At 44.7% G+C, this 24,106-nt stretch overlaps 1 protein-coding gene and 1 non-coding gene across 3 annotated transcripts; one reads left to right on the top strand and one right to left on the bottom strand.

Moving 5' to 3' along the window:
- Window positions 1–1,526: 1,526 nt before the first annotated feature.
- NARF (nuclear prelamin A recognition factor) lies at window positions 1,527–22,489 on the top strand. 2 transcript variants are annotated; one of them, XM_086473641.1, is made up of 11 exons: window positions 1,527–1,574; window positions 2,162–2,242; window positions 3,266–3,409; window positions 5,102–5,234; window positions 6,492–6,626; window positions 13,036–13,154; window positions 14,018–14,147; window positions 14,843–14,915; window positions 17,506–17,643; window positions 18,007–18,164; window positions 18,767–22,489. In XM_086473641.1, the coding sequence occupies exons 1-11, from the start codon at window positions 1,548–1,550 to the stop codon at window positions 19,006–19,008; spliced, it is 1,380 nt and encodes a 459-aa protein (XP_086329767.1). In that variant the 5' UTR covers window positions 1,527–1,547; the 3' UTR covers window positions 19,009–22,489. The 2 variants fall into 2 exon arrangements, with proteins under 2 accessions (XP_086329767.1, XP_086329766.1); XM_086473640.1 differs by lacking the exon at window positions 1,527–1,574 and having other exon boundaries at window positions 2,080–2,242.
- Window positions 22,490–23,505: 1,016 nt separating this feature from the next.
- Window positions 23,506–23,577, bottom strand: TRNAQ-UUG (transfer RNA glutamine (anticodon UUG)). Its single transcript has one exon. It is a non-coding gene; the product is annotated as a tRNA-Gln (tRNA).
- Window positions 23,578–24,106: the final 529 nt, after the last annotated feature.

The following is a 24,106-nucleotide window of genomic DNA, read 5'->3' as shown; positions in this document are numbered from 1 at the left end:
GTGGAAGGCTGATACCTACGTTCGATGGTGCTACACGTCAGGATTTGTGGTACCCGCTTGGGAACAGGGGCACAGATACTCGTGTGTGTCACAGAAGTGGGAAATCATAGCACATTGGTTCAATAAAATGGTGTTGCAGTGAGTAAAATCCACAGTGTTATTCATTTAAAGGGAAGGAGAGAAAACAAAAATGGGGGGGGGGGATCTCTGTGCGGTGTAACTGCAGAGCATGCTTTAAAAAATACACGGAGACGCTCAAGAGAAGCCGCAAACCGCGGGGAAAAGCCGCACCGCGCTGCCGTCAGTCGCGTTACTCGGCAGCCGTAGAGGAAGGCGAAGCGCAGAGGCCGCCGTGAATCGCCCCGGGTGCACGGCCCGGGAGGAGAGGCCGGGGGCGCGTTCGGTAGCCCCCTCCGGGCCGCCCGCCCCGCCGCTCCCGGGCGCGGAGGGCAGGTACCCGGCGGGACACAGCGGCTCGGCGGCCCGGGCGGGGTTAACGCCCCGGGCGGCGGGGGGACGCGGGCGCGCAGCGCGGGACGGGCGCGCCTCGGGGTCCCGCCGTGCCCGGCCCGCGGCGGGGACGCGCGGCGGCGCGCTGCCGGCGGCGGCGGCGGCGGCTACGTGACGACGCTCAGGTCCACAATGAGCCCCGCCGCGCGGGGGGGCGGGGAGGCGGCGGGCCCAGCCGGGAACCTGCCGGCGACAAGGCGGTGGGTGAGGCGCTGCCCGCCCCGCCTGCCGCTGCGGCCAGCCTCGGCGGCTCGCCCGCCTGCCCGGGACGCGACTCGCCGCGGCGGCCAGGTACGGTGCCGGTTCTTCGTCCTTCCACCCCCCGCTTGGGGTGTTTTTGCGGGGGTTTGCTTTGTTTTTTGTTTTTTTTTTTTTCCCCCGTGGAGCTGATAAGCTGCAGCTCGTGGCCGCTCGCCCCTCACCTGGGGGTCGGCAGCGGGGAGGGGTCCGGGCTGGAGGCGGGGGAGGGGGTGGCAGCGTGCGGCGGCAGAGGTGCCCGCGTTGGCGGGGCCGTGCTGCGGGCCCTCCCGGGGGGCCTGTCCCGGCGGGGGCCGGCTGCTGTCACCGAGCCGTTTCTACCCCGCGTCTCCTCCGAGACCCGCCGCGGGAAGCGCTGCGCGCCCCCTCGCACCACGTAACGGGCCGGGGCGGCGGGGAAGGGACGGCGGCGTTCGCTCGTTAATTACAGCCTAGGAAATTGCGGAGCACGTGAGGGGCGCGGCGGGGCCGCCCCCGCCCCGGGGGCCGCATTGGCTGCGGGCGGGCGGTCCGCCTCGGCGGCGGGGCGGCATGGCTGCGCGGCCCGCCCGGCGGGGGCGATAAGAGGGGCAGGAGGCGGGCACGGCAACAAAGGGCGGCGGGGACGGGAGGGAAGGAGGGAGGACGAGCGAGCGAGCGAGCGAGCTGGCGGCCGCCGGTGCTGCTGCTTGTGCGCGGGGGCTCACCTGCCTGCCCCGCTCTGCTCCTGTCCCGCAGCCCCGGCGGCGAGGACCGCTCGGCAGCCGCGCCAGGGCCGGGGTGCGCCGGAGGGACCGCAAATGAAGTGCGAGAACTGCACCAAAAAGGTGAGAGCGGCGGCGGCGCGGCCGGCTGGGCCCTGCCCGCGCCCCTGGGCCGGGGGAACGTCGCCTCAGGGGGCGGGGGAGGTGGTGCGTGTCCCCCGTCCCCGCTTCGCCGGCCGGGCAGTGGCGTCCCGGTTTGCCCCGTGGGGCGGAGCGACGTCTGGTTGCCGGCTCCAAGGTCACCGGCCTCCCCGGCACCCGGAGCGCAGCCCCGCGGCCCTTCCCTCAGCAGCAGCTCCCGGCGAAGCGGCGGCACCGGCGGGACGCGGCTGTGGGCCCCGCCGGGCTGTCACGGAGCGCCCCGGTCGCGCCCCGCACACACGGCGGCCGCGGAGCTCGTGTGACCCTCGGCGTTGAAGTACCGCCCGGAACGGTAACGCTGGTGGAGCGAGTGAATTTCTGAGGGATTCTTTTCACCGTAGCGTGCACTTTGAAGACAAGGCACTGCGTATAAAGATGTAGATTTAACACTGCTAAAAAGCCCTGTAAAAGAACTAGATAAGTTTTTGATGGTACAAGGAGTCCAGCAAAGATGCTCTTGGACGGTGAACGTATTTTGCATAATACATGCATTTTGTGTTTTGTTTCAGGAATGCAGTAAAAAACAGAAAAACGATGATTCGCAAAGTACATCTGTTGATGCATTGAGTTCAGATGATGGTTTTGAAGAGGTAATGTTCCTTCTAACAGCTGTAATATGCTCTTAACTGTATTCTTTTTTGTTGTTCTGTACCCCAAAGGAGGTTATAAATGGAGAACTTTAGAGTGCTAAATATAACACTAATCAACAAACAGTTGTAAGCAATTATGAGCACTGTTAGACATGTCATAACATGAGAATCAGGAATCTTTTTAAAAGATGAAATTAAAAAAAAAAACCCTTACTATGTGAATGCAAAATAAATTGAAGTTCTAAAAAAATTTTTTGTATGTCAAAAATCTTTCTTCGAGTCTTAAAATATAGAGACAGCGCTTGTAAGGAGTAAAGAGGAGTTTTGATAGTATGAGTGCACAGCATGTCGTCTTATTCTTTATAGTGGACAAACTTACAGATTGCTTCATGTTCTTCAGTTGATAACTGTTTCCCTAGGAATGGGTTCTTAATTGAGGGATTTTTGTTTATTTCTTTTGCAAGTAGTCTGGTTATGTTGCACTTCTATCCAAGCAGTTCTCCTTCCCCCAGATGAGCTGCCAACGGCATTGTAGCCAGCAGTATGAAACTCTTGATCTTGCAGTATATGTGTAGTGTAACTGTAGGACTGCATTCTGTTTGTTTTACCTCATGGTAAAAAGCCAAAGCCATCTTGCCATTAGAGAGGCATCTGGCTACTAAAGAGGTTTCATAGTTCAAGTAGGAGTTTTCTCAGTTCCTTGGTAAGTGGCTGGGGACTGTCAACTCTGAAATGCAATGAAATCAAGTTACTAGAACATGGACTAGAGGGCTAGGTTTAGATTATGTTTATGCTTAAATGTTTTGCAGTTTCACAGTAACAAGAGGAGCAGAGCCATGAAGAAGCATGGAACAAGTTGTTTTGATTATTTCTAAGTAATCTTGGATGTTATACAAGTGTCATGGATTGTCTTGTTTTAAACAAAACAGTGACAGCATGTTTGCTTTTCAGCTGGGTCATTGCAGAGGTCTTGAAAATTGGTCAGTTGTTATTAAATACTTGTTCACCTTCTTTCCCCCCCAGAAAAATGAGTTTCATACGTTGGCTAATGCTAAAATACTCCTTAGCGACTGCCTAGCTTGTGACAATTGTATGACATCGGAAGAAGGAGCCAGAGTTTTCCAACAGAATCAGAAGGAGCTCTTCCGTATTCTTAACCTTAATAAGGTAAAGTGACACAAACAATAACATGCTGTTTTCTGTGAGGAGGCGGCAATTGCAGAATGACTAAGCAGCTTGGTTTCCCAAGGCAGATAATGGGAAGATTTGTCAGGATGTACTTTTTCCAAAGAGGAAGTGAAAACTTCAGGCAAGATGAACATTAAAGTACTTAAAATAATTTTGCACTAGATACACAAGATCACAGCACTTAACCTAAACGCTAGAGGATAGTTACTGCAAAAGTAAAATTTTTTAGAAGATGTGACAACCTCGTTACTGTAATAACAAATCATTTGTGATTCAGTGTTTATAAATACTCATGCCTTCGTTACTAGGATTGTTCTGGGTGGGTTTGGTGCCGATGTATCAACATAATAGAAAGTTAGCAAGGCATGTTTTTGAAAGTAGACTTGTTTTTAATATATATTCGAGCTGACTGTATTTGGAACAGATTTTTTTGTCCAAGTTCTTAGCAAAACTTAGCAAAACCAAAAAAAAGTGTTCCATTGTTGTCTTATTTCCTGCTGAGATCTGGATTTCCTGAAAGCTAGTTGCTATGTATCGTGCTCAGATCTTTAGATCGTGATATTGAATTAATTATTTTAGTTCTGCTCCGGACTTCTGTGTCTTTACTTGGTATGCAAGAGCTACCAGAATTGGTGTTTTTTCTTAATCTGTACGTAAGTGTCATAAATGAGATGATTCATTACATAGTGATTCAACTTTCTTAGAACTAATTTAACTCTCTGTACAGTATGATGTTGTCGAACATAAGAAAAAGGGAAAAAAATTGAACATCTTTTGGTTCATGTAAGTCCTATTAAGAGAGCCTGAGGCCTACAATAAGGAGGCAGCCAGGTACCTTGATCAGAACTTCGGGGGTCCAAAAGAGGACAGTGAGCAAGAGAGATGCATTCCAGGCAGTCAGGGGCTCTACTTGAAAGGTTGTTATACAGCATTTAGGGTGTCTTAACTACAAACTATGGACTCTAACCTATTTAGGGTGAGATTTGTCTCTGGCATAGTCTTGTTTTTTATTCCAAGGGTTCCACTGGTGTGGAAACATCCCAACTGAAACACAAGGTTCATCTTCAAATCGAAGCCCTGGTTATCAGAGCTTTACAATTGCACACCATCTTAGCTGTTTTCAAAGGGGTCTTCAGTGCCTACAGACACTGGTTTGTCAGGGTTCTGTCTTGCCAGTTTCCCTCAACAAGTTCAGTCATAGAGACACAGGAGCATTAACAAAGGATCAGGTCTGTAATTTGCTGGGTTGGATTTGTAATTTCAAATGCCCATGCTGCTGTAAACGTTACTTTATTGATGTTTAAATGTATGGCTTTTTTCATACATCCTGGAATATTTCATGCTGCTAGAATGTCCTAAGTGCTGAATGCCTCTTAACTTTCCTTATGCCATTAGACCAACCACAGAATTGTCCTGGGAGGGGTGGATTTCCCTGAGTTGTATAAAAGAAATATCTACAGATGAATAGAGATGAACACTGCCAGGATCAGAGGAGCATCCTGTCCTGCCCGCAGGAACCTTGGTAGTTGTTTCATAGAGGTTTTCATGATACAGCCCACTGAAGCATAGGACACTGAGGAATTAACTCCAGGAGTGGAAAAGGGAGGGAAAATAGGGAGCCTTACCCTGTTGTAATTACATACCTTGTTTCCTTTTTGTTTTGTTTACCAGAAGTGTGATACCTCAAAACACAAAGTGTTGGCAGTGTCTATATGCCCTCAGTCATTGCCTTATTTTGCTGCTAAATTCAATCTCTCTGTGAATGATGCAGCCAAGAGACTCTGTGGTTTCCTCAAAAGTCTAGGTAAGTTTGGGTTTGTAACGATGGTGGAGCAGAAAGAGGAAATTATTTTAGGTTTTTGCTTCCTCAGCGGAATTCTTTGTTATGCAGTCATAAAGTGCCATTGCACAATCTAGCTTAGAGTTCGAAATATGTGCTTAGTGATATTAACGACAGTGCATCAGTATGACAGAGCCAGTTTCAGAAATGGATTGGAGTCATTACCCTGCTGATAGTAAAGGTCACAGAATAGAAGGACATTATAGAGCTTTCTTTGAAACCTTCACTACTGAGAAATCAGGGGATTTTGTCATGAACCTCAAGAAGATTTTCCCTTATTTTATAACTTAAGGGACGAGGAAATTCTTATCCTAAATGCCTCCCAGTCCTTTTGACCCATGATCTATCTAGAAGATTCTCAGTTCTGTTTTTTCTGTAATTTGAAATCACGTGCAAGAACTGGTGTATCTGCCTATGTCATGTTAAAGCAATATTTCCTTTGCTCTTTATACCATATATACGGAGTTTTATTTAAAAACCAAAAAACGCTTTGCCTATAGGTTTGGGGTTTTTTTATGTGCATGAGGAAGGAAGGAAAAGGACGGTAATAAGCCTATAAACTGTTTTGTCCTATATATATTAATTTTTCATAGTTTTTATGCATCTCTGTACCCAGTGTATTTTCTTCATCTGAAAGGGACACTAAATTCTGGTGGGCCCCAGTTTTCTTAGAATGCGTTAATTGTCTCTGCCTCACTTGCTGCGGGGACATGCTCAAAATTACGTAGGCGGGTAGGGAGTGTGTTGCTAAATAAGCAGGCAGAAGGTCTCTGCTGTGTTGGTGATATGCTCATGTACCTTTGCAGACAACTTCAGCAATGGAAGATACGCCTCTTACTTAGCTGGGTGTATTTTTTGTGGGTAATGAACGCTCCTTTTCAAGAGTCACTGCATATAGCCCAGGAGTCACCAAATCCCATTGAATTAAACAAAAAGCAAGTATGTGCCAAACAGCAAGCTTCTGGTAAGGAAGCAGACAACTACTTGAAGTGTTGCTAGTTAGCATTAGCAAGTCGGTGGTCCTTTTAAATTCATGACATAGAGAGAGCTTTTCAATGTATGGCTTTTATTTTTGACTGTACTATTTGTGAAAATTTGAAGAGGGGAAAGAATATACCCATTGATCCTCCAAGATTTTCTGTACACCTGGAACTTGGAAAGAAGACTCTGAGATGGAAAACATGCTCATAATTAACTTTTCCTTACTGCTTTTTCTCATAGGGGTGCATTATGTATTTGACACCACTATAGCTGCTGATTTCAGTATCCTGGAGAGCCAGAGGGAATTTGTGCAGCGTTATCAACGGAGGAACCAGGAGGAGCATGCCTTACCAATGTTTGCCTCTGCTTGCCCTGGTGAGAACGGATTTCTCCAACCTTCCTGCACTTCAGCCTAGGCTACTAAGTTCTAGTTCCTAGAACTACCAAAGAGCTAAGGAAAGGGTGGCTCCATTTGGGAGCTACAGCTTGGAGCGTTTTGGCTTTGCTTTTGAGAGATACGAGCTGTCACGCGCAGTACTCGTTACCAGTAGCACTGATCATCCTCAGTGCATTTTGCTGCGCTCTACATGGGCCTGTTTTTCATGGGCTATTGAGAGAGTAGAATTTCTTTCAAACAAGTATCGTCAGCTTTCCCATGTGGAAGTGGGGCGCCACAGCGGTAAACATGAACTGTGCAGACACAGAACGGGTGTGATCGTGCTGGGTAAGGCATGTGCTAATTCAGTGCAGGGCCGTACGCGGTCAGATGCAAAGGTTGCAATAAATTCCCTATCTGTCTCTTAACAGTTGTCTTCTATTGGAGCTCTGTAAAAAGTGAGGAGTGTGAATTCTATTGTTGCTCTTAAAAAAACAAACAAACAAAAAAAACCCCACAACCCCAAAAACCCAACCGTGCTGTAGTCCACAGCCTCTGATAATACAGAGAACCTGAACTACTGATTTCCTGTGCTGGTGTTTATATGTGGTATTTATTAGCCAGTTGTATTTCCCATCACTTCCACAAAAGAAACATGTGTTACATGTGAATCTCTGGGTAATGAAACTGAAGGACAGAAGCACAGAGGGTTTTGGTGCTTTGTGTAAGACCTTAGGAGAAATTAATCGGAGCTGGGGCTGAAGAGTTAGTGGCTGTTGCTTGTGTGTCCAGACCACAAAGTTTGACGTGATGGTTCCTTACTGAAAAGACTCTTTAAGGAACTTTGCTAACTGATATAATTAAACCACAACCTCCGTTATCTTAAGCAAAGTTTTGAACCTGCTACTTAAGCCTAGGGCAAAGTATCAAGTGACGTTACTCTTAATGACTGCGAGGTGGTTATGTCGAACACTCAGAAAATAATTCCCACTTGAAATGTTACAGACTTGACTCAGTAAATGTCTCGCTTCTGAGAATTTTGCACCCAAGAACTTGTTCTGTTATGAACAGAACCTGAACTTGCCACAACTGAAAAGATGTTGAACATTCCTTGTTTGCTTTTTCCACTTGTTAGCACACGGTCATTTCAGTTTAAGTATGGTAAATTGCATCCCTAAAAGTATTAAAAAGGAAGTAAAGGTAACTCCTTCACCTACCCCCCGCAACATCACCCTTCATAATGTTGCTTTTCAAAAGGCTAATAAAAATAGAAAAAAATTTTCTTTCTAGCTTTGAAATAATTTAAGTGGATTGCATTCTTTAAAGAAAAGTTACAGTGACAAGGGAGTGAGTTAGAGTTGCATTTTTGGTGATCCCCAGAATCGGCTGTTGTTATTGATTTTAAAGTTAAAAACTTCCATTTGAATTATACTTGTACTTTTGTTTGTTCTGTGTGTTCTGTAGTGGAATTGTCTGGGTTATGCTCTAGGCACTACATGTATGTATTAAGAGGAAAAGCCCCTTTTTTTTTTCCTGTTACTGTTATCTTAGTGTTACCTCCTATCTTTAGGAGCAGACTATATGTTGCTTTTTTCATGTAAAACCTGTGAAGTTGAAACAATTCCCTATTACTTAGCTTCGTCTTGTTGTACATGGTTTATTTAAAATTCAAAACCTGAGGATTTCTTCTAGGACTTCTGAGACAGTTTTAATTTTCTGCATCTAGAAACAGAGCTCAGATTATCTGCTGTTCTCATTGGAAATATTTTAAGATAGTGAACAGAGCACTTTTCTTGTCCTTGTCAGTTCTGCAAAAGATTGTTTCTGTTTTCAGGGCTAGTTATGGTGTTAGCTATCTGTTGTGGTAATAGATGTTAGCAGAAGCACGGGTGCTTTCCATTTCTGGAAAATTGAGCCAAAATATCACTGTAAACCCATTCTGAAAGCATATGGTATTTCATTCCCATTGACAGCGATTACAGGGAAAAAAAAAATCATGATCAGTCATCTTTAAGGTTTTTCACGGTATTTCCTGACTTAAATTGTCTGGGTGCATTTTCTGTTCCTCATTCTTCTTCTCTCTACCCACAGATGAGACACATTTATCCCAGAAATGTTGTTTACTGGATGTGTTTATCACAAAATATTTTTATGTAGCTCTGTGGATATAAGGTCGATGTGAACTCAAGTAACTGGTTTGCTTTTATTTATCTTCGGGTGTAACTTTCCACAGAAGTATCACCCTCTCCAGGAGTGGACTGTGGTGTAAAATTTACTGTGAGCAAAAAAGCATAGCCCATATAGCTCCAGAACTGGATAAAAGGGCACTTTGTCTCTGTCTTAATTGTTCTTACCTCCACCTGCTGCTCTCTTAAAAGAAAGTGAACTATTTTTTTGGGGTTTTGTTTCCTGTTGAAACAAATTGTGCTTGCCAATGTGACGCCCATCTACAAGAAGGGCCAGAAGGAGGATTTGGGGAACTACAGGCTTGTCAGCCTGACCTTGGTACTGGGGAAGGTTATGGAATGGTTCATCTTGAGGGCACTCACATGGCAGGTGCAGGACAACCAGGGCCTCAGGCCCAGCCAGCAGCACAGGTTCATGAAGGGCAGGACCTGTTAAACCAACCTGATCTCCTGCTAGGACCAGTTGACCTGCCTGCTTGATGAGGGGAAGGCTGTGGATGTCGTCTACCTGGACTTTAGTAAAGCCTTTGACACTCTCCCAAGAAAGCTGGCGGCTCATGGCCTAGACAGCTGTACACTAAGTGGGGTTGAAAACTGGCTGGCCGAGCACAGAGTGGTGGTGAATGGAGTTAAATAACGGAGTTTGGTCCAGCTGGCGGCCGGTCACAAGCGCTGTCCCCCAGGGCTCAGTATTGGGACCGGTCTTGTTTGACATCTTGAGTGATGATCTGGATGAGGGGATCGCGTGCTCCCTCAGTAAGTTCACAGATGACACTAAACTGGGTGGAGGTGTCGATCTGCTCGAGGGTAGAGAGGCTCTGCAGAGGGATCCGGACAGGCTGGATCGATGGGCTGAAGCCAACGCTATGAGGTTCAACAAGGCCAAGTGCCGGGTCCTGCCCTTGGCTCACAACAACCCCACACAGCGCTGCAGGCTTGGGGATGAGCGGCTGGGAAGCTGCCTGGCAGAAAAGGACCTGGGGGTGCTGGTCGACAGCGGCTGAACAGGAGCCGGCAGTGTGCCCAGGTGGCCAAGAAGGCCAACAGCCTCCTGCCCTGTACCAGAAATGGTGTGGCCAGCAGGAGCAGGGAGGTGACGGTGCCCCTGTACTCAGCACTGTGAGGCTGCACCTCGAATGCTGGGTGCAGTTTTGGGCCCCTCGCTGCAAGAGAGACACTGAGGTGCTGGAGTGTGTCCAGAGAAGGGCAAGGAAGCTGGTGAGGGGTCTGGAGAACAGGTCTGATGAGCGGCTGAGGGAACTGGGATGGTTTAGTCTGGAGAAGAGGAGGCTGAGGGGAGACCTCATCACTTGCTGCAACTACCTGAATGGAGGCTGTGGTGAGGTGGGGATTGGTCTCTTCTCCCAAGTAACAAGTGATAGGACAAGAAGAAATGGCCTCAAGTTGTGCCAGGGGAGGTTTAGATTGCACGTTAGGAAGAATTTCTTTACTGAAAGAGTGGTCAAACATTGGCACAGGCTGCCCAGGGAGGTGGTGCAGTCACCATCCCTGGAGGTGTTCAAAAAACGTGTAGATATGGTGCTTTGGGGCATGGTGGTGTTAGGTCAACAGTTGGACTTGATGATCTCGGAAGTCTGTTCCAACCTTATGATTCTATGATTGAAAGTACAACAGTGTAACTACTGATTGTGTGTATAATATCTCAGAACTAATCCCTTTTCTTCCTTAATTTACCAAACTGGTAATCAACGTGAAGCACAGCACTTGCTCTGGGATCCAGCCAGCATTTTTAATGCATTGCCAACCTCTCTGAACTCCTAGATCAGGTCAACAAGGCAGGCTTACAGCACAAGCAGGAAGAGCAAAACTATTGAGGATTCAAATGCTGTTGTCCCAGGCAACTGATTTTCTTTTACAGGAATGGGGTTTTACAGTAGCGAAAGTTTTCTTAGTTTTTCTGCACTTTATACTGCTGCATAGATATTTATAGTGTACATCTTAGTTATCTGCTCACGACAAACCACTAAAAATGTGTTCTGTACACTTGCAAGAATTCATACAGTGATTTGTAGGGGTTTCTTGTTGTTCGTTGATGCTGACACAAAGCAACAAATGACCAAGAATCTGAATGAATTTGCGAAGGGTGTAGGTCTGTGTGGGTACAGAGGTACGCTGATAGGAGAACGGAGTGTCTTGGGCTTCCTGTAACTGTGGCGCTGGAACTGAGCCCTGTTGATGAGTAGGCAGAAACAGCTAGTGTGTATGTGAAGTGCAGATAAGTGCCTCATGTTGCTCATTCACCAAGGTTGCTTGTATAATTAAACACTGACTAATGGTCATTGTGGAGCTGGAACTACTAGGCTCTTGTTCCATCTACTGCAAGGAAATAAACAATTTAAGAAATTGCTTTGGGCAATACCTGCCAGAAATCTCTTGGGATTGAGTGAAATTTCCTTATAGTTCATGACTACAGTATCTAAACCATTCCAGTTCTGAAAACCAGCCTCACAGCAGGAGTGTGGTGGTGATTTGATGGTAATCATAGTTGCAGTACAAGGGAAGGGTCTTCTAGAAATACTACTAAAGTACAAGGCAGAATGTTTTAAAAATTGTCCTTATTTTGTTTGAAGCAGTTTTTGTTCCACTTCAGCAGCACTTGAGGCTAAAGCCATTTGAGAAATAGGATATACATATCATGGAGAATAGGCTAATACAGCCTTTGTACCAAACACCAAGAACAAGTCCTTTGTTGCAGGTAATATCTTGGACCAGTTGAAGTTGGACATTAAGCAAACTTCCTATTCTGAGTCTAGCAACTCAGCAACAGTCCTGACATACAAATCTCTAGTCTTGAGCTTTTTCTACAACAGAAGTGAATGCTTGTTGAAGATGATGTATGTCTCGGATTTTTCGATGGAGACCAGTATCTGTTAATCTTTAAGCCTGTACTTTAACAAGAATTGGGAATATTTAAACAGTTGGAGGATCCTTACGTTTCTCTAATACTTAAACTTTCTCATTTTCATCAATAAAATTCTACTACGTGGGGAGAACCACTTCTCTGCCATAGAGACGCACCCATCTGAATGCCACTTGGATTCTAGTTTTGTGCTGCTGTTGGCCTCTGTGGCAGTGTTCTGACTTAAAAGTTACTTGGTGTTTATACATATTGTGTTAATCTCAATCTTAAGAATTAACCTACAGGTTTTAACTTTCTTGGGCACCATGTACTTCACAGCATTTGTTTTCTTTTATGTAAACACTAATCTGTTTGAGGATAAACTTCAGTGTGATATTTTTCACTATTTCTCAGCACCAAAAGCAACACGCTTCCCTAAAAGGCTGGGCCTAACACCTGTGCAATTTAAGTATCTGGTTCTCAGTTCATGTAAGGGAAGCAAAAAGTTCTGAACCCTTGCTGTGAAAGATTCTGGGCTGTTTTCAGTAAGAGTTGCAGTGCTTAAGAAAGAATTGCACACCATGAACATCTTAATCTGCTCGTTGGTTGGTTCCTGTTGTTTGGGAAAGTGGGGAATAATAGAACTGCTCAGGACGTTGAGGGTGGTGAGAATATCCATAGCTTGTCATAGCTGAAATGCTGAAGGAGTCCGGTGAAAGGGAGGGGGGACTCTTGAGTAACTAAGACAGAATGTTGAATACAGAGAGATTTCAGTTGGTTGCTGTATGTGTGGTTGAGTGTGTGGGTGTTTCTAAAGGTGTGGCTACTCTAACAATAATAAAAGGCGGCATTTTTCCCCAGGCTTAATCCATGTGCATCTGCGATAATGCCTTCATGTGACTCTTCTGTTCTAGAGGAGGCGAGCTGGGTGCATGGATATTAAATCTCGGGAAACAGAAGGTTTCAGTTAAGCAGCTGAACAGAGTACATTTGTTGTAGTGTCTGGTGATCCAAGGGCTGAGGTCTAGAAAGTCAACTTACTCTTTGTTAGCTGGGGTCCTGCTCTTTCTGCTTTGTTAAATCGATGCATTAGAAAGGGTGTAATAGGTCATGAACTTCACAGTGGCTTCCAGGTCTAGAATTAATGACATGGTGAATTACCGATGGCCAACTGTAAAGCGTTATTAACAGAGCCTCAAGGTTTCCTTGCAGTTCCTGAGGTGGGGCTTCCAGCCTACACAGAAATGTCCTACCTTCTGTGAAGGTGTCTTCATTTTTAAGAGCTGTTCTGTAACTGCTGCCACATTGCCATGCTTATGTGCCACTTGACTAACTCTGATTTTTTTTTTTCTGTCATTCTAGGTTGGATCCGGTATGCTGAAAGGGTACTTACCAATCTTGTGACCTCTCACATTTGCACTGCAAAGTCTCCACAGCAGATCATGGGCTCCCTGGTGAAGGGCTACTTTGCCAGGCAGCAGGTAAGTAATGCTGATTTATTTTCACTATTATATGGCTCTAAAAAGATGGGCTAGTCATTTTAATACTGAAATATAGATCTTAGTGTATTATAAAGTGATAAATCATCTTCCTGAATTTTGTCCTTTTACTTGAAGAGTAAGTAGTGCTTTGCTGCTGTACAAGTGCCCATGATAAGAAGAATGTACAAAGAACCTCACTTCATGCGGTGCAGTGTGAGCTGGCAGCAATCCCTGCGCTCCCAGCGCAACATGGATTTGGACATTTATGGATAAAATCAAATCCAGGGTACCTAAGGAGATTCTTGTTAAATGCTGCCTGTGTAGTTCTGTAGCACAGCCAAAACAGGAGCAGAGGAGAACAAGGAAGAAATTGCCCTGTTATCTGGGATCAATAAAACCATTGTATCCTAGAAACTAACCCTTTTATCTTTTCCATTTGGTATGTTGAAAAAGTTGCCATTCTTTTTATGTTAACTGCATCCACACTATATAGGACAGTATCTCCACATAGACAGAGAAATACCAATGGACTTGCTGTGGATAACAGTGAATGAATGACAGCTAAAAAACAGAGTTCTGAAGTCCTGACTTGCATTCACTTTCTAAGGCAATCTGCAGAAAATATGGTCTGAAGGGATAAGTAAAAGTTTCAGCCAGAAGACTGACTTTGGGTGTTTGTTGGTGATGCTTTGTGACTTCTGGCAAATCACTTCACCTGTGCGCAGCAGTTACTAGAAGTTGTTGCTAGGGATTGATTGCCAGTATTACCTACGTAGAGTTTATGATGCTATTTTTGTCCTTGTCATTCAAGCTGTCTTTTGCTCTTCATGGAGTTCACATGTGCCCTCTTCTGTGTTCCACAGAACTTGTCTCCTGATAAAATTTTCCATGTAATTGTGGCGCCTTGTTATGACAAAAAACTGGAAGCCTTGCGGGAAGATTTCTACACTGCCTTGTATAATTCGCAAGAAGTTGATTGTGTTCTGACATCAGGTTAAATCTTCTTTAAACTTACTATTTGTACAGATGTAATCACCATTGTTAGAGCAGCTTTTATGCCAGACTTTGCTTTTTTCAAGTGTGCTTTAGTTGTAAGGTTGGCGCTTTTCTGCTTTAAGAATAGATACGTGTGTTTGTGCTACTGGTAGTGCAGGTATTCTCTAGGGCAGGCAAAGTGAAAAATGCTTTCCTTCTAAGTTGGCATTCGTCCGAAGACAAGATTTGGGTATTTGTTTTTGTCAGCCTCTTGAGAAAGGTGAGAGCTACGCAAATCCATATTTAAAATCATTGTCTTGCTGGTCTGTGGCCATTATTTAATCTCCACTGGGATTTTTCATAACATTCCAAATGCAGGGCACCGGTGGCTTTTTGGTGTGGCTCTTGTCTTTAGGCTTAATGTCCAAACTACGTATCCTCCTTTTTCCCCTGCACTGTAGAAATGTCTCCCAAACTTCGTCTAACGGAAGGGCGAAGGACAGCATTATGCAAAGTTTGGGGCAAGCTGAAGGCCCTTTTCTTCAGGGCTGGAAGTGTCAGGCTTCTCAGTTACTGGAGGGAACGGACTCTAGTAAGAACTGGAGAATGTGACTGAGCACGTACAGATGTTGGGGTATTGAGCTCTTCAGCAGAGGTGCAGCATGTGCATTTTCCTTTGTGTTGAAAGTAAAATGTCGTATGTTTTCCTACAGGTGAAATTGTCCAAATAATGGAACAGAAAAATGTGTCTATGAAAGATGTGACTGAAGTAGCTGTAGATAGTTTGTAAGTAGTTTTGTTGTGGATTGCTTCCTTATTTTGATGACAAATGACAACACCTTTGAGCATCTTCAACATAAATGTAAAACTTCTCAAAAGAATGTTTTTTTTCTTTTTGAAGAATGCAAGCCTGCATCAAAGCCTGAGTATACTAAAGCCTCATCCTTTATATAGTGGCCAAAAAACCTCAAAGTATTCTCTTAGATGTTCATTGCTATAGATAAAAGTAATGTGAAACAGATAAGACAAGACGGTATATACTGTCTAAATACAAAGCGGATAATTTGAGGTAATGAACCCTATCTAGTGAGTGCTTTAAAATTTATGATTTTTGAAGATTTGTGTAGCTCCTTTTAATGCAGTGTTATTAGATTTGACTATATCAAGTTCATGACTAGCTAGTAAGTGTGACTGTCTCGGGGCGTTGACCCCACTCAGAGCTCTCCTGTGCTTGAGCTGGTATAAAGCTGAACAGCCTCATCTGCCCCCTCCGACTGTCTGGCCTCACACAGAGATGCTGGGATGCCGTCATGGCGTTGACCATCTGTTCTGTGCTTCCCTCTCATTCAGAGCAGCATCTTGACAGTAAATTTCCGCTCCCCCGAATATGTTTGTGTAGAATTGATAGGAGTAGCACCCTTTCGGGAAGTGGTAATTATTATTTTTTTATACTGAAGACAGCAGTTAGTTTTTCAAGGTTAGGTAAAATTTAAATACACTTTAGCTGAAAATCACACAAGGCACTTGAAGCGATTTTGTTTACTCACTGTATGACTGGCTCAGAAAGCAGCACGCGTGTTGTTTTAATTCTCGGGCTTAGTTACAAAGGCTGGTCTGGCTGATCTTTGTTCGAGTGTGACAGATGTTACTTGGTATCTTTCCAAAGTGGTGGTAGTGGAGCAATAACCATGCTTTCTTGCACAAAACAGAAAGCTCTGGAAATCTTTAAAAATCCTTTTTGCTCTCACTAGTGTCCTGCTTGGACCTTGTCTGGACTGGAGAAATTTAAGTGGTACAGTGGTAACCTTTTCAGAGCTGTATTGGCAGCGTAGCTCCTACGATTGCTTCTACCAGAGATTGCCACACAGAATGAGAAATACATAAAGTTCTTGCAGACACAATCACGTAAAGATGGTAACTTATTTCTAAATCAGCCTGTTCAATAAAAGAACAAGCTCTTATTCAGAATATACCTGTTTTATTGGATCAATTTATGTTGGAAAATAATGTTAATTTTTAAAAGGACTAATCTGATAATACCTGTTCAAGCTGTGAGACCTGATGACGTAAATTTTTGGTCTTCTGGGGTCTTAAAATTAGATTTTGCTGAGAAATTTATATAAACTGAACTACTCTTAAAACAAGTCCTGGCACAGCAGCCATTTCTGGTGAAGTGCTTAGTATTAAAAAAGTAGTGTGAACAAAGTAACTCGTATTTGAGTTCTCAGCTTGCTTCTGTAGCTAGAGAATGCTAACAAATAGCAATTGGCTGAAATTAGGAGGTGTATCATGAAAGAAAATCCCCTGAGGTCATTAAAAACCCACAGAAGTTGCAGTGGTTCGTAAGCAGATGCAGTGGTGTGGTGTAGAGGGACGGACATAATAAACTTGTAAACTTCAGCTCTTCAGTGATTGAAAGAGTTCTCAGTCATCATTAAAACTTCAGCATTTTTTGTTAGTAAGGTGTCTGCTGTGGGAATTGTCAGTTTGGTTTCGTGGTAGAGTGCCGTGCTTGGGCTGTACAGGCCAGGCAAGGTCACGTCTGGGTGTTCTGGGAAGAAGGTAATTACACTGTACCTAGAGGGGCTTTCACATGTAAGAGCAAAGAACATAATTGTCCGTTTGCTGATCTGAAGACGAGTATCTGTTCCTGAAACTCGCATTCCCACATGGCCCTGTCGGTTCCTCCTTTGCCAGAAAGGAACACGAGCCCGCAGAGCCGCGGTCTGTGGCCATGGCCAGCACATGTCCCGGTGCAGTTTACGCTACAGCCCTTGTGCTCATCAGTGCTGTTTGTCACTGCGGGAGAGGTGAACCTCCAGGTGGATGCTGTGCCCTTTGGATATGATCTCACTAGTTTTCTTTCCTGGGCTATAGTGTACTAATCCTAAAGGTGCAGTGTTCTAGCCTGGTTGCGACTGATGTGATGTTACGTTAGTGGCGCAGTGGTACAGCCTGTGACAGACAGCCCCTGGAGCAGGAGAATTGTTAGTGAGCAAAGGCTTGTAACCTCTGAAGTACTTCTATTTTCTCACAGGGTAAAAAAGGATTGATTTATTTTGTCCCTAAAATGTCTCCTGAGCAGTGAATGGCTGTTAACCAAGTCTTTAGGCCGTGCTGAATGTGTGTTCTCATATGCTACTGTTGCTTGAGGTTTCTGAACCAGGAAAGCCCTGCCCCCTTTTATATTTATTTTATTTTTTCCATCATCTGTCATGAATAGTTTATTTTAAGCTGTAATAAATACATATGTTAGTATGTTCTCACTCACTGCTATGAAACTCTTTGTTGGGGAGACAGAGAAGGGGAAAAACATACTACTTCATTGAAGTGAAGGAATGAAATTCTGGAGTTGATCTTTCTGTTGTTTTCTAAGGTTTGATGACGTAAAGGAGGGAGAGGTAGTGAGGCATGATGGGAAGAGATCTGATGGTTATCTGGAACACATTTTTAAACATGCTGCAAAGGAGCTTTTTGGCATGGATGTCAAGGAAATCACCTACAAAGCATTAAAGTAAGTCAGTTTTGTATTTTTATGTAGGAAGGGTTGGTTAGAATTGAACAGAATACTTTTGGTTGGAAGGGACCTACAACGGTCAGCTAGTCCAACTGCCTGACCGCTTCAGGGCTGGCCTAAAGTTACAGCACGTTAAGCGTGTTGCCCAAATGCCTCTTAAACACCACCAGGCAATTAAGTATAATTCTGTTCTGAAAACAGAATTATTTCTTAACTCAGTTTAGAAACTGGAAGAGTCCACCTTAATCTCAGTGTTACACTTGTTCTGTTCTGTTCCGGGCATCCGAGTACCACCTGACACAGCTGGATCATCCCTTTGGTGATGCAGGGGTTTAAAGTGTTCTCTGTGTATCTTTACAGGAACAAGGACTTTCAAGAAGTTACTCTTGAAAAGGATGGTGAGACCGTGCTGCGTTTTGCAGCAGCATATGGCTTTAGAAATATCCAAAACATGGTTCTGAAGTTGAAAAAAGGAAAGTTTTTATACCATTTTGTAGAAGTCCTTGCCTGCCCAGGAGGTAAGAATAATTGTGGATCCACAGTCGTTTTGCACATGTACCTTGAATCTCAAAGGAAAGTTGTCTTATAGGCAGGCATTTTATTTCATTCCCTATTAATTCTCTTATTAATAATTTAAAATGCTTACTATTTAATGAACGGTCCAGAACACCAATTACATGTGCAGTGCTGGCTCAGAAATTGATTGCCTTTTCTAAAATTAACCACGATGTTACTTGCTCTCTTCTGACCTATAAATAAGTGACAGCACGGCTCTCACGATTATTTCAAACCTCAGAGGGAATACTCTGAAATGGCAGTTGTCAAGGGCAAGAAAAGACAAGGAACATAATTAAGATCTTAATCATGGAGAAGGCAGAAAAAGATTGTTGAGAGGGAAACCTCATTTACATCAAAATGATGTTGTTACTGGAGACACTTTAAGTAAATACAAATTCTAACAGCATGGGGGGGGCAGTTTATGTAAAGAGACAACTTTTTTGTCTTTAGGCAAGTAGGAAAAAAGAATTCCAAGTTAATGTAGACTTTCTCTTCATATCAAATCTCCATCAGCCTTGCAGCTTTTTTCCTTTTTTTTTTTTTTTTCCCCCCCTCCCCTAAGGGTGCCTAAATGGAAAAGGTCAGGCACAGACCGAAGATGGAAAACCAGATAAAGCACTGCTTAACCAGATGGAAGAGGTGTATGCTGCCATACCTGTCAGGCTTCCAGAAACCAACGTGCATGTACAGAAGATGTACCAGGACTGGCTGGAAGGTGTGGACTCTAAGAAGGTTCAGGAAACTTTGCACACCAGATACAGCGCAGTAAATCAAACAGCAAGCAATTTGGATATCAAATGGTAATAAATCAAACTTGCAAAAGATTTGCTTAGGTTAGCTACAGATTCAGCACTGGAAACATTCTATGCAATCGCAGATGCTATGCACTAGCTGAGTGTGTGAATGAGACGCTTCCTAATCGTGGATCATTATTTGTGAAGAACCATTGCTTTTTAAAAACAGAAGAGAAGTCTCCAAACGCCCTGGTTCCTGCCACTGTCATCTAACCTTTACTGCGTATAATGGATTTCTTTATTCAAAAACGTGCTCTTGCAAGGTACGTGAGCGCTTTCTGCCAGGGGCAGGGAGTGTAATTCCTGGTGAAGTTACTCCCTGAAGTGAAGGGTTCCCTTCACTTCACAAAATGGGCTCCCCCGAGAAGGCGAGATTCTTGTGCTTCTACTCCCAGGTGTGCAACCCCTTTCAGCATGGGAAAAGAGTCGTCATGAGTTTCAATACTGTTGCAGTTGTTGTGAAGTAACTTGGGATTTACTTGCCTTGGTACAAAAAATACCTTTACAGGGACAAGTGTGTATATGGAGAAGTGTAACGAATTTCTGTATGCCTTTCATCCGTATTTTAGCAAAAACTATTCAGTTCCAAACTAGTCACCATTCCTTACTGCTGTAATACTCTGTAAGGAACAGGATGCTTCGGATAAACTGAACTTGGGAAACTGATGCTAAATGTTTATAATGCAATCCTTCATTAAAAATAGTTCCAAATAGGTTGGTTGGTACAAAAAGAGAACTTTTCTTCTCTTGTAAGTTTTCTTAAAAACTTGCAGCCAGGAAGAGTGGTGCTGCTTGCTTTGTCTGGCTTCTTTATGGGAGTGAAACGTGCATCTGCCCTGGCACGTGAGCACGTGTGTACCACAGCTTTGCTGGATTTGCTGAGCCAGACTTGGAGCACTTCTCTCCTCTCATGTTTCGGTACACAGAATACTGAGTTGTTCTGTCGTGTATCTCCATGTTGACAGGCTTCTGTAAAGATAACATCATGGGGTGCCTCTGAAAAAAACAGCTTAGCAATGTTTGTGAGCTCGGCAAGGTTCCTGTGCATTGGCACCATGAATTTTGGTGCGCTTACGTTTAAGTGTGCTGTAGAGGTTTTGTTTAACAGACATCCTAAAGTGGTGTTTGCATGTAGGCTTCTCTGCAAGCTCCCGAGTGGTCAGAAGGTTACTCAAGAGTGGGATGGACAAAAAGGAAATGAAACTACTGTCAGACTTCATCAGATTTTCCTGGTAGCATCAAAGTTGTTCACAGTTAATGGCTGTTTGAAGCTAGCAAAGTTTCAGCTTCAGCTTTCCTTTTCCAGTCTGAATGTGGGGATGGGCTTTTTTAATCGTTTCAGGCGGTTTGAATGAATGTTGTAAATTTCTGAATTACAACCGCTTGCATGGGTATGAAGATTTAATCCTGCAAAAACTTGTGTGTGTGTGTGAAATCCACATTTAACTTGAACACAGCGTCTGGGGTAAAGGCATCAGTGAAGGCGATGCAAGCTCTTGCATTGGCTAAACAGCGGCTCAAAGGAGAGAGACAGACTGAAGTGTGTCACCCTGATGACAAGGGGGAGGTCTCTTAATGTGAAGCTGTTAATAGAATTGCAGCTTTCAATTGGACCTCCACCTAAATAACAAAACATTTCACTTTGAGGGATGGTTTCTTTCAAGTGCAAATGGATTTGATTACTGTGCTACCTGAATGCACACAATGAGATTATGCCCGTAAAGTAGCCTTTGTAAGTTGTTCCTTGTTGTAATGAAAACGTTATGGTTACGTGGTGCAATATCAGAACATCTACAGAAATCTACCTCTGTACAGGAAGGGAGTCCAGAAATGGTGGGAAGACCTTTGTATAGCTGAAACTGTAATAAATGTCTGCTAAAGAAAGATGGTGGTGTTGCATGACATTTCTGAGCAGATTGCTTTTAGAAGCAACATCCAAATCCTTTGGTCTGATTTTTCTTTATCTGTCATGATTTCCTCCAAAAACTTCAACAGAATTACCTTGTAATAAAGTGGTTCTGTTCTGTTGGGATAGGCTTATGTTTCTATGTATATATGGTTTATAGCGTGATGGCATGTAAATTATATTGCTTCGGTTGTTTGTATAGTACGCTTATTTTTGTATGTGTGTGTACTGGGTGAAATGGTACGAGAAAAGCTGTTTTCTTTTCTGAGGAAATCTTCACTAAACTACCCGAGAGCTGCCTTGCTGTTCTGAAAGGGAGCCCTTGAACTGTTCCCACAACGTGAAAAATACTCGCCCTGTGGCGGTGGCTCTGCTGTACCCGTTCTCGTTTGCCATTTGCTCGCCTGTTGCACTGAAGAGCCGCGCTCCCCGCGCTGCTGGGGGCCCTAGGAACGGGCCGGGAGGTGAAGCACGTCTGTACTCCCGCTGTGAGGGGAGCTGCGGGCTCAGGGTGGGGAATAAAGTATTTCAGTTGGATCCACCATCGCTTCCATCTGCTCAAGTGTTTCACCCTATCGAGATCGTAGCAATGTAAAAATAGCGTAGGTGATTTGTCTGCCCCAGGGCTCTTCTTAAAGACGAGGAAGGCATCTGACCGGGCGGTGTTTAGTGGCCAGGTGGAATGTCTGTATTGTAACTAGTGACTTACAGTGACTGAGGTTTGTCTTTTTATTTTCTGTCAGCTCTTGTTTTATAAGATTTTTTTTTTTTTTGGAGTAAACCTGATTTTAATTTTTTTAAGTCCTTTTCTTTAAAGTGCCAGTTTAAAAGAAAAAAGTTTCCCTTAACCGTAGTAAGCGTTTCCCTCTCCACCTTCTTTCACTGAAACTTTAACATATATCAGAAAACCGTATTGCAACTTTATGGTGAAATACTTGCCTAAGATTTGATTCTGGCTTTTAAATCTACAGTTGGGAAGTCTGTCATGGGTGACAACACATGTTTCTAGCCACACTTGCTGAAACTATAGCGTTATTTAGTTCCCCGGTTAGGATTTTGGCAACTAATAGTTTTTGTTGCTATTACCTTTTCAGCAATGGGAAAAGCTCCTGGTGTGGTCACAGCCGTAGTGCTTTACTTCTCAGCTGAATGTTGTGCTGAGACAATCTTGTCTCTAGATGATTTTTAGAAAACACAAAATGGGAGGGATTGCGGGAAAGTAACTGGAAATGCTAAATTAATTTGGAAATTGTCTTGGGCTATTATTGACTGGAGTCAATATGTGCTTGATACCGGGGGTTATAGTACTTTATTCTGAGACTGCCGCAACAAGGGCTGCACACAGGGAAGTACCTCTGCTCAGCCTTCTCCAGCGCGTTTGCCTCAGCCCAGCGCCTTGTTGTCCGCGGCAGTTAATGAATGTGGGCAGCGGTGGGCTATGCTGTCGCTCAGAACAAGCGATAGATCTGTGGGCAGCAGTCTCAGCTGGGTTATATCTGGATAATGTTCAGTTACCTAAATTTTGGTGCTTTGTATTCAAATGGAGCATGACCATGGATTGTCCTAAATAAATCTTGATACTGAATTATGTGCTGATTCTGTCTCATTCCGTATAAAAGCTTCACTCTTTAAGTACACTTTGTTTTGGCAAATTTAGCATGAATACTTAGTAAATCTGTAACAAAAACACTGTATCAGCTGCTTGTAACTGTTCTGGATTACAACTACACCTCGGACTGTGATAAACAGAAGGAGGGAGTTGCTGGACAGCAGTAGGAAATGGTAATTTGCCCTGCCGAATTGTAAAATGCTGTATGGAATCGTTGCGAGGCAGACCCGCATCTAGTGCCTTTAAAGCTCTCTTACCTGGGAAGAATGATGTTGCTGAATTAAGCTAAGATGTGGGGGTTGACTAGTTGTGCTGAAGTTTACTACAGACAGTTATTAAATCACTGGTGCACAAGAAACTAAAGGTGCTTGTTTGGGTGTAGCCTGATTCTTGCACACACAGTCGCGGAAAGGATGAAAGTCGGCCCTGATACAGAAGAGGGAGAGATTTTTTCATCAACGCCTTGTGCAAAAATTTCTTTAGCGTATTTAGTGAACGTTTCTGTAGATTCCCTTGCACAGGGACGTCCCTGACTTCCCCAGCCCAGGCAGGAGGCTGCAGGCAGCCCGCATTTCTGTTCGGGGACAGGCGGGAGCGGCTGCCCAGCCGGAGGACCAGGAGCTGATCTTCAGTTGGGCGCAAGACAGGGCGGCTCCTGTCGCTGTGTGAACAAAGGACTCGCGAGGAGGGGAGCCGAGATGTTGGGGCGTCCTTGGCCACCCTTGAAATGAGAATAAGGGGGTTGGTTGCACCCCCCGCGGCTCTGCCCCGCGGAGCCTGCAGCGGGCGGTTCGCTTGTGCCGGCCTGCGCCGCGAGGGCCGCTCGCACGCGCTGCCCGCCCGCAGCCGCCTGCCCGGGCGCCTTTCGCTCCGCGTTGGGCTCCCGCAGGCAGCGCGCAGGGAAACCGGCCGGGAGCGGCGGCCCGCGGCGGTCCCGACGCCCCGGCGCGGGCGGTGTCCCGCCGGGACCGGCAAAAGGCCGGAGGCCGAACAGGTTCTACCGAGATTTGAACTCGGATCGCTGGATTCAAAGTCCAGAGTGCTAACCATTACACCATAGAACCGCGCGGTGGCACCCGACCCCGACCGGCTGCAGAATAAAACTTGAACAAACCAACCCAAACCCCCTGCCCGGACCCCTCCGTCCTTCCTCCGCTGCACCATAACTGTCTGGCCAGGACTTCAATGCAACCGAAAATATTCAAATTTATTCTGCCTTTCTGCAATATTCGTTGTCTTCCTGGTAGAACGATCGCAAAGATGCAGCCTCAGAAAGCAAACACGAACCGCAGGAGAACAACTATTTCTCGGCAGATGCCTCGAGTTTGTCTGATGCACAATGTGGAATTGTTGTTTCCACGCAGGCTGTTCACAGCGTAGAACTAAAAAGAACTACCTGACATTTTCCAGATCATTCGTGTAAGAATGTGTTAACGTAGCTGTAATAAATAATAAACACGAAAAAAAAATGAATCAGGAAAACTCCCTTTGTCTTTTACTTTACATACGTATTTCAGGGGGACTGCACGCTCAAAAGCCCATGAAAAACACTTGAGCTTCCCTTAAACTGATTTTCCACAACAACGAGCAGTA

Source organism: Leptosomus discolor, chromosome 15 (assembly GCF_034619465.1).
Source record: "Leptosomus discolor isolate bLepDis1 chromosome 15, bLepDis1.hap2, whole genome shotgun sequence".
NCBI lineage: Eukaryota > Metazoa > Chordata > Aves > Leptosomiformes > Leptosomidae > Leptosomus > Leptosomus discolor.
The sequence above is the reverse complement of the archived record's forward strand: the minus strand, read 5'-3'. Positions and strand labels throughout refer to the sequence as shown.